Source organism: Balaenoptera acutorostrata, chromosome 15 (assembly GCF_949987535.1).
Source record: "Balaenoptera acutorostrata chromosome 15, mBalAcu1.1, whole genome shotgun sequence".
Taxonomy (NCBI): Eukaryota; Metazoa; Chordata; class Mammalia; order Artiodactyla; family Balaenopteridae; genus Balaenoptera; species Balaenoptera acutorostrata.
Window position 1 is genome coordinate 15,178,923 of NC_080078.1, and position 16,705 is coordinate 15,195,627.

Below are 16,705 nucleotides of genomic sequence, written 5' to 3' on the forward strand. Positions count from 1 at the left end.
ATGTTCAGGAGATGTAATGAGGTAAGAACCTCTCCCTTTCCTCCCTGACTCCCTCTTCTCCTGGGAGCACAGTTACTATTATCAATAATAGCAACGAGGGACTTCCCAGGTGTGCAGTGGTTAAGAATCCGCCTGCCAATGCAGGGGACACGGGTTCAAGCACTGGTCCGGGAAGATCCCACATGCCACAAAGCAACTATGCCTGTGCACCAAAACTACTGAGCCTGCGCTCTAGAGCCCGCGAGCCACAACTGCTAAGCCCACGTGCCACAACTACTGAAGCCCGCGCGCCTAGAGCAACTAGAGAAAGCCTGCGTGCAGCCAAAAATTAAAAATAATAATAATAATAATAGCAATGAAAGCACATTTATTGAGCCCCGATTGTATAGCTGCCAGACCTAGTGTTGAGATTTTACATATATTATTAACTCAGATTCTCACAACAAATCATACAAGCTAGGTATTTTTACTCATTTATTCATTCTATTTTTTTTTTTCATTTAACAAATACTTATTGTGTTCCTTCAATGTTCTAGGTACCCGGAGTACATTAAAAAATAAAACAGACAGAAATCACTCACATTCTAGTGTGCAGGGACAAGTGCAAATAAACAAATAGATGACAAATACAGTATGTCAGAGAGTGAAGGTGGTGTGGAGAAAAATAAAGGTGAGGAGGCGAGAGAGAGAAGGAGAGCAAACTGCTCCTTTAAACAAGGTAGTCAAGGAAAGTCCCCACTTTCTGAGAAGGTGACATGTGAGCAGAGACATGAAGAAGGTGAGGGAGTGACACACACCGAACAGCAAGAAGTACAAAGACCCCATGGCAGGGTCCTCCCTGGTGGTCCAGACTCTGCGCTCCCAACGCAGGGGGCCCGGGTTTGATCCCTGGTCGGGGAACTAGATCCCACATGCATGGTGCAACTAAAAAGTTCAACTGAAAAGATCCACATGCCTCAATGAAGATCCCGAGTGCCACCTCTAAGACCCGGCACAGCTAAATAAATAAACAGTTTTTAAAAAACAACAAGCAAACAAAAAAAAAAACATGGCAGAAACACCTGTTTGTTTTGTTTTGTTTGTTTGGGGTTTTTTTTTTTTTGCCTCGCCACGTGGCCTGCAGGATCTTAGTTCCTGACCAGGGATTGAACCTGTGCCCTCTTCGGTGGAAGCATAGGGTCTTAACCACTGGACAGCCAGGGAAGTCCCCAGGCCTGGATGTTTGAGGACCACACCGAGCCAGTGTGGCTGGAGTAGAGAGTGAAAAGTCACAGGAGGAGAGGACAGAGACATAAGGAAGGAGGAGGCGGGGCAGGTCACTGAGTTCTAGGCCACTGGAAGGATGTTGGCTTTCACTCTGAACAGAATGGGGAGCCAAAGGAGTGTTTTGAACAGAGAAGTACCGTGACCTAACTTAAATTTTAAAAGGATCCTCTGCTCCCGTGTTAAGAAGGGACCCTCCAAGGGCAAGGGTAGAAGCAGGGACACCAGAGGAAAGACTGTTGTAACTAATAGTCAAGGGAAAAGATGATGGTGGCTCAGTCCAGGAAGAAGCAGTGGAAGTGAGAGAAACAGATTCTGGATATAATTTGAAATAGATCCAACAGGATTACATGACTGATCAGATTTGGGTGTGAGGAAAAACGGGAGTCCAAGGGTTTTGGTCTGAGCAACTAGATGGTTGGTGTTGGCATTTATTGTCATGGGAAACACAAAATGACACTCACATTCAGGAGTGGGGAGATCAGGGGTTCAGTTTTGAACATGTTGACTTTTAGATGTCTTTTAAACATCTGAGGAAAAAGATCAAATAGCCATTTGGATATAAAAGACCGCCCCGCCCCCATTTTACAGTAAGTGACAGAGTTGGAATTTAAGCCAAGGTAAGTTTGACTCTGCCACCCTTACCTTTTGTGTTATATATCTGCCACCAGACTTTTGCTTCTGGCCAAGATAGAGTCAGTTGGGATCTGATTTACCATCACACGTGAAACAACCAAAAAGCAAAATTAAAAAGGCAAATAGGGACTTCCCTGGTGGTCCAGTGGGTAAGACTCTACACTCCCAATGCAGGGGGCCCAGGTTCGATCCCTGGTCAGGGAACTAGATCCCACATGCATGCCACAACTAAAGAGTCCACATGCCACAACTAGGAGTCTGCATGCCACAACTAAGAAGCCCACATGCTGTAACTAAGACCCAGTGCAGCCTAAATAAATAAATATTTTTTTAAAAAAAGGCAAAATACATGAAACAAAGTTTTTCAATGAAAGATAGTGATTCCTGGGAGACAGGAAACAAAAGAGGTGAGCCCTATAGTAATCCAGCTTACTATTTTGAGAAAGTTCCAAGGACATGATGCAGGGAGGAAGAACTGAGGCAGAGTCTGGCAGACCCCCTGAGTTGAGAAAAAAAAAGTGGAGCCTAGAGAGACAGAGGACTTTAGAGTTCATCAAAAAGAGTAACAGGGAGAAGAGAACTGTGAAGATCTACCGAGGGTTCCCTACGAGTATTCAGTGGATTACTGATTAGTGCATGCATGTGAGGAAACTATCTGAGTTTGGGGAAAGAACCATCCAAAAGGATTAAAAAGAATAGTGCCTATTCCTACCAGCCAGACTGGGAAAACTCATAATTCACTGGGTAGAGTATTCAAGAAGGTCTCCCTTATTAGTGGGGAATAATTAGCTCTAGACTGCTTATTGCTTCTGACCTAAGAGATAATGAAAAGCAAAACCCAAAAGAATCAAACTGTTTCCAAGTAACTTAACTGCATCTCAGAGAAAAGCTCAAAAAGATTTATAGGAATACAAAAATATCCAACACCTAACAAGATAAAGATCTCATGTCTAGCATCCAAAAATTTCTAGGTATGTAAAAAGACAAGAAAATATGAACCATAATGAGGAGAAGGATTAATAAATCAGAGAAGGACGTTAAAAGTTTTTATAACTATAATCTATAGAAATTGGCTCATGCTGATATGGAGGCCAAAAAGTCCCCAAATCTGCCATCTGCAAGCTGCAGGACCAGGAAAGCCAGTGGTGTAACACGGTCCAAGTTCAAAGGCCTGAGAACCAGGTATTTACGCAAAGGAAGTGAAAGCATATGTCCATAGAAAGACTTGCACATACAAGTTTTATTTGTAACGACCACAAATTGGAAGCAACTCAGAAGTCCATCAACAGGCATCTGGATAAACAAATTGTGGTATATCCATAGAATGGAATATTATTTATCAATAAAAAGGAATGAACTATTGACACATGTACTAACATGGATAAATTTCCAAATAATTATGCTGAGTGAGAAAAGACAGATCAAAAAATATAATAATTTCATATATATAATAATTCCATGTATATATAGAGAGAAAATGTAAGCTAATCTATTGTTACAAGCACATCAGTGTTTTCTTGGGGATGGATGGGGAGAGGCAGGAGGAGGAGATTATGAAGAGGGTAAGGACAATTTTGGGTATGATGGGTACATTCACTATTTTGATTATGGTGTATTTTCATGTGTGTACATATGTCAAACATATCAAATTGTACACTTTAAATATTTGTGTATTATTGTGTATCAATTAAATCTCAATAAAGCTGATACATACATCATATATATGTACACACACACACATATCCATACATATCCAGATTCATGAGGCTTTTAACAGTGAGACTGTGAGCATTTTTTAACACTTCCCCAACACCCTTTCCAGCCTCAATTCATTTGCCAAAGGGTTTGATTCCTGTACGTTGCTGGGTATTCAGGAATGTGACCTCATATTTGCAAAGTACCTCTGGCTTTGACACTTGACCTCCCAGGAGAGGATGTCAGGCCTCAGACACTAGCAGGTAGATCCCAGGGGTTTGCCACAGCACTCTCTCAGTTGTCAGGACCACATGACTCACAGCTGGTCTCAAGGGCTTCCCTGCCCACCTAGGGGCCTGCTGCAGCCCTGTTCTGGGACTGCTGTGGGAGAAGACGGGAGAGGTTGGGAGGTCACAGAGATAAAGAGGATGAGGACTTGCTTCCAAGGAGCCCACAGTTGGGTGGGGGAGAAGACCCAGAAGCCACAACTACAGTGCTCCCAATTCAGGGAAAGACTGCTAGATGCTTCTCCAGGATCGCATGGGAGCCCAGAGCTGGACACCTGGATCAGCAGGGAGTCTTCCCAACGTTGATGATGCTTGGCTCGAATACTGACGGATGAATGGGAGTAGCAAGACAGACAGTGAGGGAAGGCATTCCAGGCACAAGGAGGAGCATTTAGGAAAGCTTGCAACAGCCTGATGCAACAGCCTGATGCACTCCACTCTTGAGTGAGGGCTAAAAACCTTCAACCCATGAGGTATCCCAGCTACTGGTCCCTTCTCCCCTCCATTCCATCCTCAATACTGCTGCCAGAAGTATCTTTCTAAAAAAATTTTGGTTCCCTCAATTTTTAAAATCTGTTGGCTCCCTATGACCTATGGGAGGACCATAGGTCCTATCAAGACCAAACCCTCTCGTTTGACATTCAAGGCGCTTTACAATCTTACCCCAACCTACTTCCCACCTCTCCTTCCCACCTCCATTCTAAAGCCCCTGACCCTTTGTTATAGCCACTCTTGGTTTCCTGTTCTGCAAGCAGGCCATTCACTTTCTGGCCTCTGGCCTCCCGGACTTTGCCCAGGCTGCTCCCCCCCGCCCCCCGCAGGGAATGTTCTAACCCCCTTTTTCGCTGAGCTAACTCCCTTTCATCTTCCAAGACTCAACTCAGGGGACATCTCCCCCAGAATGTGGAACTTCCAGGGCAGAAGTTCAAGGGCCCCTAAGGCCAGAACCCCGCTGTCTATTTTGTTGAATAATTAGTTAATTAATCGCGTCAGGGAATCCTTCCCTGAGTACCCCAAGATGGACGCCCCACTCTGCGCTGCCCTCTGTGCCCCCTGCACGCCTTATCCACGCTTTGTTAGAGCTTCTTGAGGCAAGCATCATTTCTTATGCTCACTTCCTTTTCTTCAGTGTCAAACTCTGTACCTACCACAAAGGAGGTGCGGGTACGTGTTTTTTGAATGAACGAATGATCGGGCGTGGCTTTTCACTTTGTGTCTCCTGTGAGCCCGCCAGGCCCGGCCCAGTGTCTTTACCTCTATCCCTAGCCCGGGTCTCCCTCCAGTGCCCGGAGCAGTCTGCAGCCTTGATCACTGCCGCCCTGGCACCACCCTCACAGTCCCTACCGCCTCCCTAGGGCCGCTCAGCCCAAAGCCGCTCCGGAGGCGGCTCCGCCCACAGCTGGGGTTGGAGGGCGGAGGCAACGCCCACCGGGCCGGGCCGCCTGGGATTGGTGCGGCCGCCGATAGGAGGCGGGGACAGCGCCGGGCTGCTGTTGACGCTCTCCCGGCCAGAAAAGTCCAGCCCCGCGGCTGTGGAGAGACGCACTGCGCGGCCAGGCGGTGGTAAGTGCTCGGCGGCCGGACAGGCTGGACGGGCGGGACTGGCGGGACTGACGGGAGCGGAGGACGCAGAGGACCCGCGCGAACGCGCTGGGCGCTGCCCACGTCCGCCTCCGCCACCGGCTGCGCTCCGCCAAGGGCAGTGCCCCAACCCGGAGCCGGCCCCGCCCGGGGAACACCGCCCGGTGGCGACGAGGTCGTCAGTCCCGCCCTGTCTTTCAGACCCGGAGGACCTAGGCTCCCGGACGGCAAGGAACCGCCCAACATGGCATCGGAGGTAAGTGGGACCTCGAGGACGCCGGTCCTCCAAGCCTCCAAACGAGGGGGAGGGGCGCCCTGGGCGCCAGTCGGGACAGTGACCTGCGCACGCGATCTCCCCGAGCCGGACCTGCCGCCCTCCATCCTCCTGGTAATTGTCCTCGCTGGCTCCAGGCAGTGGGTACCCCCTGGCGCACCTGCCAGAGCCCGAAAGAGAGCTTTGCCCCAACTTCCCGGTGTCCCCACCACCATCTGCTCTCCCCCGTCCCTCACCCCTCCCCAGGCAGCCTTTGTGGCAAACGCACCAACCCACACTGCTGGGGAAGGTGGCCCTGACCTGACCGTGATCTAGGCGGGGTAGGAAAGGTGTGGCCCACTCATTCAGCACCCTCACCTCTTCATTCCTTCCTCCCCGCCCCCTGCCCCCCGTCCTCCTGTCAGTCCCCATCCTGTGCCCCTCTCCTACCACAGCAGTTGTCCCTGTGTATCAGAGTCCACAGGACTCTTGCGTGTGCTAAGAGCCAGGAGGTAGGGGACTGTGCCGTGTGGCCCCAGGACCTGGTGGCTTCCTCATTGGCCTCTCTCCCTCAGAGCCAGAGGACTCCTGGGTTCTCTTTCTGACTGAATGGCAGGAGTCTGAGGCACAGGTTCCTTTCCTTGGGCCTCAGTTGATTTACCTGGCAGATGGGGATAATATTAGCTGTCTGCCTTCTCTGTAAGGTACTGGATCATGAGGTCATTGCTTTGAACTCTTCAGGTAAAAGGGGCTGTTTGCTTGATGCTAGAGAAGGGAACCCTGGGGCTGGGAAGCAGGAGGTGGGGGCTCCAGTCCCTCCTGGCCCCCATTAGCTGGCAGGTCACTTCCTCTCTGGGCCTCAGTTTGTTTATTGAATAAATGCGTTAAGACTGTCTGCCCTGCTAGCTTCTGGGTCATGGTGGAGGGCCCGTGGCAGGGCCTGGACTTTGGAGCCAAACAGACTTGGCTTCTGAAGCAGTCACTCGACCTCCCTGAACGTCTTTCCTCATTTGTAAAATAGGGGTAACCTCATAGGGGGGTGTAAGAGCATCTGGAGAATGCCTGGCACAGGGCGAAGCAATAGTAGGTGCTCAATAAATCATGGCTAATGACACTAAGAGGGACAACGCCAGTATTTCCCGTGTGTTCTAAATTGGCTGTTGCTCTTTCATCCCAGCCCGAACCAGTGTCCCTGTCCCCTTGCCCCAAAGGGATCCTTCTGGCCCAGATGTGCCCTGGCTCACAGCAGTGCCCTCTCCCAGCACCTCGCCCCTCCCTCAGTGCCCAGGTGGTGGCACGTCACTCTGACATCCTCCTGGGGTCCTTTTAAGACTGCCGGCAGGGTAGGAGCTTGGCCCCAATGCGGAGTGGGCTGCCTTCAGGAAACCAGGGCGCCAGGCGACCTCTGCTTGCCCCAGGCCGTCCTGTGGGTTGGCACTAATTGGTTTGGCTGAGGCCCCACTTGTTAAATAGTTGTTATTACTAACAACCCACGAAGCGAGTCCAGGGGCCTGCTGGGGGAGGTGATGACAGGCCCCTGGCTGAAGGGCAGCCTGCCTCCCCATCCTGACTGGCTGGCCCTGGCCCTCTGGCCCCAGTGGTCAGGACCAGGGCCCCACGTGGTGCTTTGCTGGAGATCTAGGCTTGGCGGGGCAGCAGGGGGTAAGGGGCAGGTCCGGCTCAAAAGGCTGAGTGGGGGCAGAGGCTACATCTGCAGGGCAGAGTCCTCTGGCAGCCAAGGCTGCTGGGCACTGAGGGGTCAGCTCACAGCCTGGGGCCAGAGCACGGTGGAGGTCCCGGGGGTGCACACAGGAGTGAGGAGTGGAGCTAAGGCACACCCTGACCCTGGCAGCCCTCGGCCCCTCCCTTAGCAATACCTAGAACTTACTGAGTACCAGGCACTGTGCTATGTATGCAGTTAGCTTAATCTAATGGCTTAATCTAACAACTCCATCAGATAGATGCTATTATTATTTCTATTTTATAAAGGGGCAACCCTGAAGGTTAGAGAGGTAATATAACACCCCTATGGTCAGGTGGCTAACTGAGGTCTGGGACATTGCAGGGAGACAGAGGAGAACATATGTCCCCAGTGGCCACTGTAAACCCCCCTCCACAGAAAAGATGCCAGTGAAGTAACATTCCCATCTCCACCCCGGACCACTCCCCTCCTGTCCTTGGCTCACTGGGCACGAGGACTGCCCCTCAGGGGTTCTGCGCTCCCTCCCCCATCTGTCCCATGCCCTGACCTATGCCCTCTTTCAAAACAGAGGTGTCTCTGTCCCATCCCTCTGCCCTTGGCTCCTGGGGGGCAGAGGGTCAGCTAGTGACCTCCTAGAAGGCCAATGATAACGGGTGTGTCCGGGGTGCTCTCCAGAGGAGTGGGGGGTTGGGACCTTAGGCCCCACCCCAAGCTGGGGGAGGGAGATGCAGGTAATTTGAGACTGATGGGGCCCCTCAAGTGCCTCCTCACCTGTCCCTGCAGCAAATGTTCAGAACAGCGGAGCCAGCAGAGAGGTCCTGGTGGCCTGTGGGGTTTAGAGCAGGGCTTCGACTTCCGGCTGCCGAGGTGCAGTCCGGGCTCTGCCACTCTCAGCAAGGGCAAGGTACAGATCTGCTCTGTGCCTCAGTCTTTCCTCTCTGTAGCAGGATAGTATTGGTGCCCAGTTCACAGCGTTGCTGTCTGCATGACAAGCAAATAATGGTGCCTGGCAGACAGTGAGAATGCGACATATGTTAGCCAGTATTATTGTCATTATCCCTGGTACATCAGAGCTGGATTCCAGAGTGACTTCTCACTTTGGTCAGTGGCAGGAAGGGTCCTAGAAGTTCTGCTCTGGTCTCAGGGGTGCCTGCCACCATCTCCCTGGACCAGCGCCCCATGGTGGGAAAGAACCTAACTTCAGTGTCCAGCCAAGTTCCCACATTCACTCCCTCAGTGACTCTGGGCAAGTTCCTAACCCTCTCTGAGCCTCAGTTTCCTTATCTGTCCAGTGAGAATAACCCTGCCCGCTGGCTCCCACTGCCGTCAGATTTGATAACTCTCCTCAGGGCCCTTTGTGGGAGGTACTGTTCTCAAGCGGGGAGGAGACTAATTGCTCGTGCCCTCCTGGCCAGAGCGGGAAGCTGTGGGGTGGCCGGTTTGTGGGCGCAGTGGACCCCATCATGGAGAAGTTCAACTCGTCCATCACCTATGACCAGCACCTCTGGGAGGTGGACGTGCAGGGCAGCAAGGCCTACAGCCGGGGCCTGGAGAAGGCGGGGCTCCTCACCAAGACCGAGATGGACCAGATACTCCAGGGCCTGGACAAGGTACTCTCCACACCCCCAGGCCCAACCCAGGGTCCCTCCCTGTGATCCCAGGCTTTCACCAAATTCTCAATCGAGCGCAGGCTGCGGTATCATCCCAAGCCTGTCCTCTCCCCTCGTAGTGATCATATGCCTAGAGGTGCCCTTTAACCACATGCTGTGCTGACTGTCTCTCGTCGTCCCTTAATGCCCCTGTGGTCCTGTGGCTCCTGAGCAAACGTGCTCTTGGCCTGTGATGCTCCTCGGGGGGGAGCGCTGCCAGGACTCAACTGCTGATGCCCGCCCTCCTGACCCCCGTGTTGCTGCTGTCTGCTACAGGTCGCTGAGGAGTGGGCCCAGGGCACCTTCAAACTAAACCCCAACGATGAGGACATCCATACGGCCAATGAGCGGCGTCTGAAGGTGAGGCCACCCCCCACCTCACCCCCCGCCCCTGCCCCTCCCCTCTCTGGGCCGCTTGGAGCATAAGCACCATCATTCTGTTCCCTTCGTCACTGGGACCTCAGAGCAGGAGGCCTGAGCAGAGATGGCAGAGATCGGGCAGAACCAGGGGACCCCGGGGCAGGGAGGGAGGGCCACAGGCTGGGGAGGCTGTGGCCTGGGCTAACCCCACTGGGCCACAAGCAGGCAGACCCCGACTGCGTGCCTCCCTCCACCCCCAGGAGCTCATCGGTGAAACCGCAGGGAAGCTGCACACAGGACGAAGTCGGAACGACCAGGTGCCGCCAGCCTGCCCGGCTCCCCGCCCTGGGCCTTCCCAGCCTTGGGGGGTCCAGGCAGCAGAGCTGGGGCTCAGCAGCGGTCCTGGCTCCCCAGGGAGGCAACACATCTGTAGTCCCTGAGTGCCACATCCTCCTCCCAACAGGTGGTCACGGACCTCAGGCTGTGGATGCGGCAGAACTGCTCCACGCTCTCTGCCCTCCTCCGGGAGCTCATCAGAACCATGGTGGATCGGGCAGAGGCGTGAGTGTATGGAACACCAGGTGGCAGAGAGGGGCACGAGGGCAGCCAGGTCTCTGCTCCCCCGAGACAGGCAGCCTGAATGCCAGACCTAGGTGGCAGGGGTGTTGAGGGTAGGGGGCCAGGCTCTGGGGTACAGGGGTACAGTCTGGAACTCCTGGACTGAGTGAGGCAGAGCAGCCAGGAGCGGGGATTTCTTGCAGCATCCCCGACCCCCAGCCAGCCCAGCTCAGCAGGCAGGGGGAGCTCACCCTTTGAGGGTTCACAGGCCAGAGGCTAAGGCACTAGGCAGATGGCCCTAAGCCTGAGGAAAGGGGCCGGCTTGCCTGGGGCAACCAGAGTCACTCCTTGGCCTGCTTGTGCCCATGTCCCCTGTCCCCACACAGCATGGCGGGCAAAGGACAGAGCTGAGGGCTGCCTCCCACTGGCCTCATCCCAAGCTTTGGCTTCTGTGACATGACTGCTGAGAAGTCTCTATTTGGTGTCAGAGACAGGGTTGACCCCTCCTCTTCCCCAACTCCCTGTGACCCCTGTTTCACTGACTTCACTGGGGGAAAACAAGGGCCCCAAAACTGTCATTCTTGGGGCAGGGTGGGTGTTGGGAGGATTAGGGAGTGACTGCTAATGAGAACAGGGTTTCTTTCCTTTTTTTTTTGGCTGCGTTGGGTCTTCATTGGTGCACGCAGTGAGCAGGCTTCTCACTGCTGTGGCTTTGCTTGTTGCGGAGCACGGACTCTAGGCGTGCGGGCTTCAGTAGTTGCAGCACGAGGGCTCAGTAGTTGTGATGCACAGGCTGAGTTGCTCTGCGACATGTGGGATCTTCCCAGACCAGGGATCAAACCCGTGTCCCCTGCATTGGCAGGCAGATTCTTAACCACTGCACCATCAGAGAGGTCCCAGGGTTTCTTTCTTGGGGTGATGGTTGTACACTAAATGTACACTTTAAATGGGTGATTTGTATGTGAATTATATCTCAATAAAGCTGTTTATTTAAAAAAATTAGAACCATCACTCACAGCACCTCTGCCACCGCCCTGCCTACTTTAAAGTGCCCCCAGCTATTCTGGGCTCCTCTGGAGCTCCTCTCATGCTCACAAACTCGGCCTCTCACTGCCAGGTGGTACCTGCCGTGCACCTCCACTCCTGCCCTGGCCCCTGCCCAGATCGGCTGCCAAGGTGCAGAGGCCCCAGCTGAAGGTGTAATCTACACTTGGTCCTACGCTCACCCTCTGGACGCCCCACAGCCATGGCCCAGTCACAATGCCCCACCTCCTGACCCTTCCCTTACCCCATGTTTGTCCCCAGGAGATCACTTGGTCCCTTGTGCAGGCAGATCCTTGGTGAGCCTGCCCTGCTCTTCCCTGCAGGGTCGCAGGGCCCCAGGCAGGCCTCGCCTGAACCGCCTGAGCCCCTCAGGCTCCCTGCCGCTACTCTTCCCCCGCAGGGAACGCGACATCCTCTTCCCGGGGTACACACACCTGCAGAGGGCTCAGCCCATCCGCTGGAGCCACTGGATCCTGAGGTGAGCGGGCAGTGATGGAGGGGCGTGGTGGAGGGGAGGGGCCCAGCCCAGGCTGCCCTGACCCTCCTGCCTCCTGGCTCCCCACAGCCATGCTGTGGCGCTGACCAGAGACTCGGAGAGGCTGCTGGAGGTGCAGAAGCGGATCGACGTCCTGCCCCTGGGGAGGTGGGTGAGGCCCAGTGCTCCAAGGGCGGGGTGGCTGCCACACAGCCAGCGTGGTCCTTGGGCTTCCAGAGAAGAGGAGGGGCCGGGGAGGGCAGAGCGGGCAGAAGCTAGGCAATCAGCCTCCCTAGCCACGGTGGGAGGGGGACCACAAATGGACCCTCAGCTCTAAGGTGGGGATGATGAGTGTGTCACAGCCAGGCCAGGGCTCTCCAGAGAGCCAGCCAGCTGCTCACATCGAGCCGTTTCGCCTGCGTGGGGACAACTGTCTGGCACCCAAGCCGACCAGGCCGCAGCCCTGGCAACCAGAGCTCGGCACAGGTGTGCATGCAAGTACGTGCCAGGGCCCGCCTGCCGGGAGCCCTGGTCACTCAGATCCCCTCCCATCTCTGCAGCGGGGCCATCGCAGGCAACCCTCTGGGTGTGGACCGGGAGCTGCTCCGAGCAGGTGAGGCACCTTGCCCCTCCTTTCCCAGGAGACCACCCTCCGCACTTGCCAGGTCTCACAGACACACACCTAGAGAGGGCAGGGGTCCGGGTAAAACTCTGGTCTGTTATCGATGGACAGTGAGGCTGGAGAGGCAAGGGGAGGCCACGGTAGGGGTGCGTGGTGCCGGGGAGACTCAGGGCTCCCGCTTCCCTCCTGGGACCTGTACCAAAGACCTTCCCAACCTCCTGCCCCTCCCTACTCCTCCTCCCTGAGAGGGGGTCGTGGGGGGAGGGTGCTGGGCAGCCTGGTTGGGGGGTGGGGGGGGAGAGAAGGCCCCTCCTCGCCCTCCAGCCCAACCCTGTTGCCTTCCCCTTCCCGAATTGGCCAGAACTGAACTTTGGGGCCATCACTCTCAACAGCATGGATGCCACCAGTGAGCGAGACTTTGTGGGTGAGTCCTGGGCGCTAGCCTGCCCGCCCTCCAGGGCCAGTCCCCTGCAGTGCGTGCTGCCTTTGTCCCCCCGCCCTGCCTCCTCTCCAGCTTCCTGCCACCCCCGTATGGCCCACCGGACCTTCTCCAGGCTGGGTGAGGGGCGAGGCCTGGTGACCAGACAGCCTGCTCTCCCTTTCCTCCCCCAAGCTGAGTTCCTGTTCTGGGCTTCGCTGTGCATGACCCACCTCAGCAGGATGGCCGAGGATCTCATCCTCTATGGCACCAAGGAATTCAACTTGGTGCAGCTCTCAGATGCCTACAGGTAAGGCTGCGCCTGCCCTCCCCCAGCTCTGCGCCCACCAGCATGGCTTCTTTCCTCCTGACCCCAACCCCCGGGCAGAGCTGCCCAGCAGACCAGCCAAGGGGCACCGGAGCCCCTTCAGCCCCGGCATCTCTGTCTCTAGCACCGGAAGCAGCCTGATGCCCCAGAAGAAAAACCCAGACAGCCTGGAGCTGATCCGGAGCAAGGCGGGCCGAGTGTTTGGGCGAGTAAGCAGGGCAGGGAGTTGGGGCAAGGCCTCTGCGCTGAGCCGGAGGGTCCTGAGGGCAGGTCCAGGACAGGCTCCGAGGCCCAGCCTCCTGATCCTCACTGTCCCCTCAGTGTGCTGGGCTCCTGATGACGCTCAAGGGACTTCCGAGCACCTACAACAAGGACTTACAGGTGCGAGGCTGGGCACCCCGTTGCATACACACCACATACCAATTCTCGGGGTCCTGGCTCATCTGGGCAGGGGCCCCACAGAACTGCCACCTCCTGTCCTGTGCACCCAGCCCTGGGAGTGCTCTCCTCTCCCTTGGTGCGGGGTGTACAAGGTGCTGAGTGTTCCCAGTGGAAGGCAGTGGGGAGGCCTCACTGGGGACCGGGCTACTGGGCCCTTACCTCCTGCCACGTGCCTCCCAGGAGGACAAGGAAGCCGTGTTTGAAGTGTCCAACACCATGAGCGCCGTCCTCCAGGTGGCCACTGGCGTCATCTCTACACTGCAGGCAAGACACGCCTCTTCTCCCCGAGGCCCCTAAACTCAGGGCTGGGATGCCAGGAGGGTGATCTTGAGAGGAGGCAAGCGTGGGCGGGTCCAGAGGCCGTGGGGCAGAGGGAGGGGGTATGTGCTTGTTCCTGCCCTGGGAAGAGCGAAGAGACACACTGCAGTAGAATGGAAGTGGGTTAGACTCAAGGAGCCCCATCAGCTGGCCTGGCCAGATTGCTTCTTTAACCATTTACTATGGGAAATTTCAGTATACAACAGTTGAGAGGCTGTATCATGAACCCTTACGTACCAACACTCGGCTTAAACAACAATCAACCCATGGCCATTCTTGCTTCAGCTGTCTTTACCCACTGCCCCCTCCGCCGTTGTTTTTAAGCAAATCCCCCTCATCATTTCATTCCTAAATAGTTCAGGATGTGTCTCTAAAGCAGTGGTTCTCAAAGTGTCATCCCGAGATCAGCAGCATCAATATCACCTGAGAACTTGACAGACCTGCAACTCTAGGCCCCCCTCCAGACCTGCTGAATCAGACTCTGGGTTAGGCCACAGAGATCTGTATTCATTATAAATCCTCCAGGTGATTCTGATGCTAAAGATAAGGAGGCAACCCCAGTAGCACAGCTAATAATTATCAATAATTATGAAATGATGGTTCAAGCAGAGAAAGCAGAAGAGGGTGGGTAAGAGGGGATCTGCCCAAGGCAGGAGACTTCCTGGCTGAGGGGGGGTAGGCCTTAGGCTGGCAGCTCCAGGACCAAGGGCCCCCCAGATTCACACTCACCTGGCCTGCTGTCCCCAGATTCACCGTGAGAACATGGCACGGGCTCTTAGTCCTGACATGCTGGCCACTGACCTCGCCTACTACCTGGTCCGCAAAGGGGTGAGTGTGGGGCGGCCAGGGTGGAGGGGCGAGGGGACAGGGATGTTCCTCAGGCTGGGGGTGGCGGTGGTCATGGTGGGGGGTGAGCGCGGGCATCCCCAGCAGAACAGGGATCTCAGGAAGCCTGCGTCAGCACCGCTCTCCCCCCGCGCCCCCAGATGCCATTCCGCCAGGCCCACGAGGCCTCCGGGAAAGCCGTGTTCATGGCCGAGACCAAAGGGGTCGCCCTCAACCAGCTGTCGCTGCAGGAGCTACAGACCATCAGGTGCGCTCCCCTCCCCTCCCCTCCCCTCGCCTCGCCTCGCCTCCCCTCCCCTCCCCTCGCCTCCCCTCGCCTCCCCTCCCCTCGCCTCGCCTCCCCTCGCCTCCCCTCCCCTCGCCTCGCCTCCCCTCCCCTCCCCTCCCCTCCCCTCCCCTCGCCTCGCCTCGCCTCGCCTCCCCTCCCCTCGCCTCGCCTCCCCTCGCCTCCCCTCCCCTCGCCTCGCCTCCCCTCCCCTCCCCTCCCCTCCCCTCCCCTCGCCTCGCCTCCCCTCCCCTCCCCTCCCCTCCCCTCCCCTCGCCTCGCCTCGCCTCCCCTCCCCTCCCCTCGCCTCCCCTCGCCTCCCCTCCCCTCGCCTCGCCTCCCCTCCCCTCCCCTCCCCTCGCCTCCCCTCGCCTCCCCTCCCCTCGCCTCCCCTCCCCTCGCCTCCCCTCCCCTCCCCTCGCCTCCCCTCCCCTCGCCTCGCCTCCCCTCCCCTCCCCTCCCCTCGCCTCCCCTCCCCTCCCCTCGCCTCGCCTCCCCTCCCCTCGCCTCCCCTCCCCTCGCCTCGCCTCGCCTCCCCTCCCCTCCCCTCGCCTCCCCTCGCCTCCCCTCCCCTCGCCTCGCCTCCCCTCGCCTCCCCTCCCCTCACCTCGCCTCCCCTCCCCTCCCCTCCCCTCCCCTCGCCTCGCCTCCCCTCCCCTCGCCTCGCCTCGCCTCCCCTCCCCTCCCCTCGCCTCCCCTCGCCTCCCCTCCCCTCGCCTCCCCTCCCCTCGCCTCCCCTCCCCTCGCCTCCCCTCGCCTCCCCTCCCCTCGCCTCGCCTCCCCTCCCCTCCCCTCCCCTCGCCTCCCCTCCCCTCCCCTCGCCTCGCCTCCCCTCCCCTCGCCTCCCCTCCCCTCGCCTCCCCTCGCCTCCCCTCCCCTCCCCTCCCCTCCCCTCGCCTCCCCTCCCCTCCCCTCGCCTCCCCTCCCCTCCCCTCCCCTCCCCTCGCCTCCCCTCCCCTCCCCTCCCCTCCCCTCCCCTCGCCTCGCCTCCCCTCCCCTCCCCTCCCCTCGCCTCGCCTCGCCTCCCCTCCCCTCCCCTCCCCTCGCCTCCCCTCGCCTCCCCTCCCCTCCCCTCCCCTCCCCTCCCCTCGCCTCCCCTCCCCTCCCCTCGCCTCCCCTCCCCTCCCCTCCCCTCCCCTCCCCTCCCCTCCCCTCCCTCTGCTGCCTTCCGGGAGGCCAGCCCGGGCCCACCTCCTCCTTTCCCCCCAGCCCCCTGTTCTCGGGAGACGTGAGCCACGTGTGGGACTACGGACACAGCGTGGAGCAGTACGCAGCCCTGGGGGGCACCGCGCGCTCCAGTGTCGACTGGCAGATCGGCCAGGTGCGAGCTCTCCTGGGGGCGCAGCAGGCCTAGAGCCCTCCCCATGCCTCTCCCAAATAAAGTGGGCCCGAGAGGAGGCTGTGTGTGTTTCCTGCCCAGCCTGTCTGCCTCGGTGGGTGGGGATGCAGTAGGGGCCACAGAGGAAGTGGAGGAACTGGACACGCATGGCTAGAGTCAGGGATGGGGAAGGGGGGAGGGGATGCGCATCGACCCTCCACCCTGCGCAGGCCCCACCCCTTCACCGCGGGCCTCACAGTGACTTCCTGCCTTGGGTGTCTTGGCGGGACTGGCTTCCTTGGAGCCCTGGTGGGAGCTGATGGGCTTGGTTAGCCCAGTCAGCCCCAGTCCATCCCCCTTCCTTCCAGTGTCCTTCCTAGGCTGCCCTGCTCACATTCTCCCCTTGCTTAACCCACCCTTCCCCAGACCATCAGGGTCCTGTACCCTCTGAGGGGAATGGTGTATCTGGTGGTAAAGTCGGTCGTCCGGCTAGCATGTGATGCCAGGCACTAGGTGAGCTGCATACAGAGGTAAAGAAGACGCTTCCTCCACCCTGAAGAGTAACGTACAGATTCCCAGACACTAACCGTGAGGTGAGGGCCACGGACAGGTGGTGCCAGAGGGGCCTGCCCGTGCCGCAGTCAAG

The 16,705-nt window shown here is 57.4% G+C and overlaps 1 protein-coding gene across 2 annotated transcripts; it reads left to right on the forward strand.

Annotated features, from left to right (window-relative positions):
* The first annotated feature begins 5,339 nt into the window (after positions 1-5,339).
* On the forward strand, positions 5,340-16,139 carry ASL (argininosuccinate lyase). 2 transcript variants are annotated; one of them, XM_028167577.2, is made up of 17 exons: positions 5,340-5,444; positions 5,664-5,718; positions 8,833-9,027; positions 9,343-9,426; positions 9,687-9,743; positions 9,890-9,987; positions 11,429-11,506; positions 11,594-11,671; positions 12,064-12,116; positions 12,487-12,549; positions 12,739-12,853; positions 12,996-13,080; positions 13,193-13,252; positions 13,493-13,576; positions 14,378-14,458; positions 14,617-14,723; positions 15,951-16,139. In XM_028167577.2, exons 2-17 carry the CDS (start codon positions 5,707-5,709, stop codon positions 16,093-16,095), a joined length of 1,395 nt encoding a protein of 464 aa, XP_028023378.1. In that variant the 5' UTR covers positions 5,340-5,444; positions 5,664-5,706; the 3' UTR covers positions 16,096-16,139. The 2 variants fall into 2 exon arrangements, with proteins under 2 accessions (XP_028023378.1, XP_007186557.1); XM_007186495.3 differs by having other exon boundaries at positions 8,917-9,027.
* Positions 16,140-16,705: the final 566 nt, after the last annotated feature.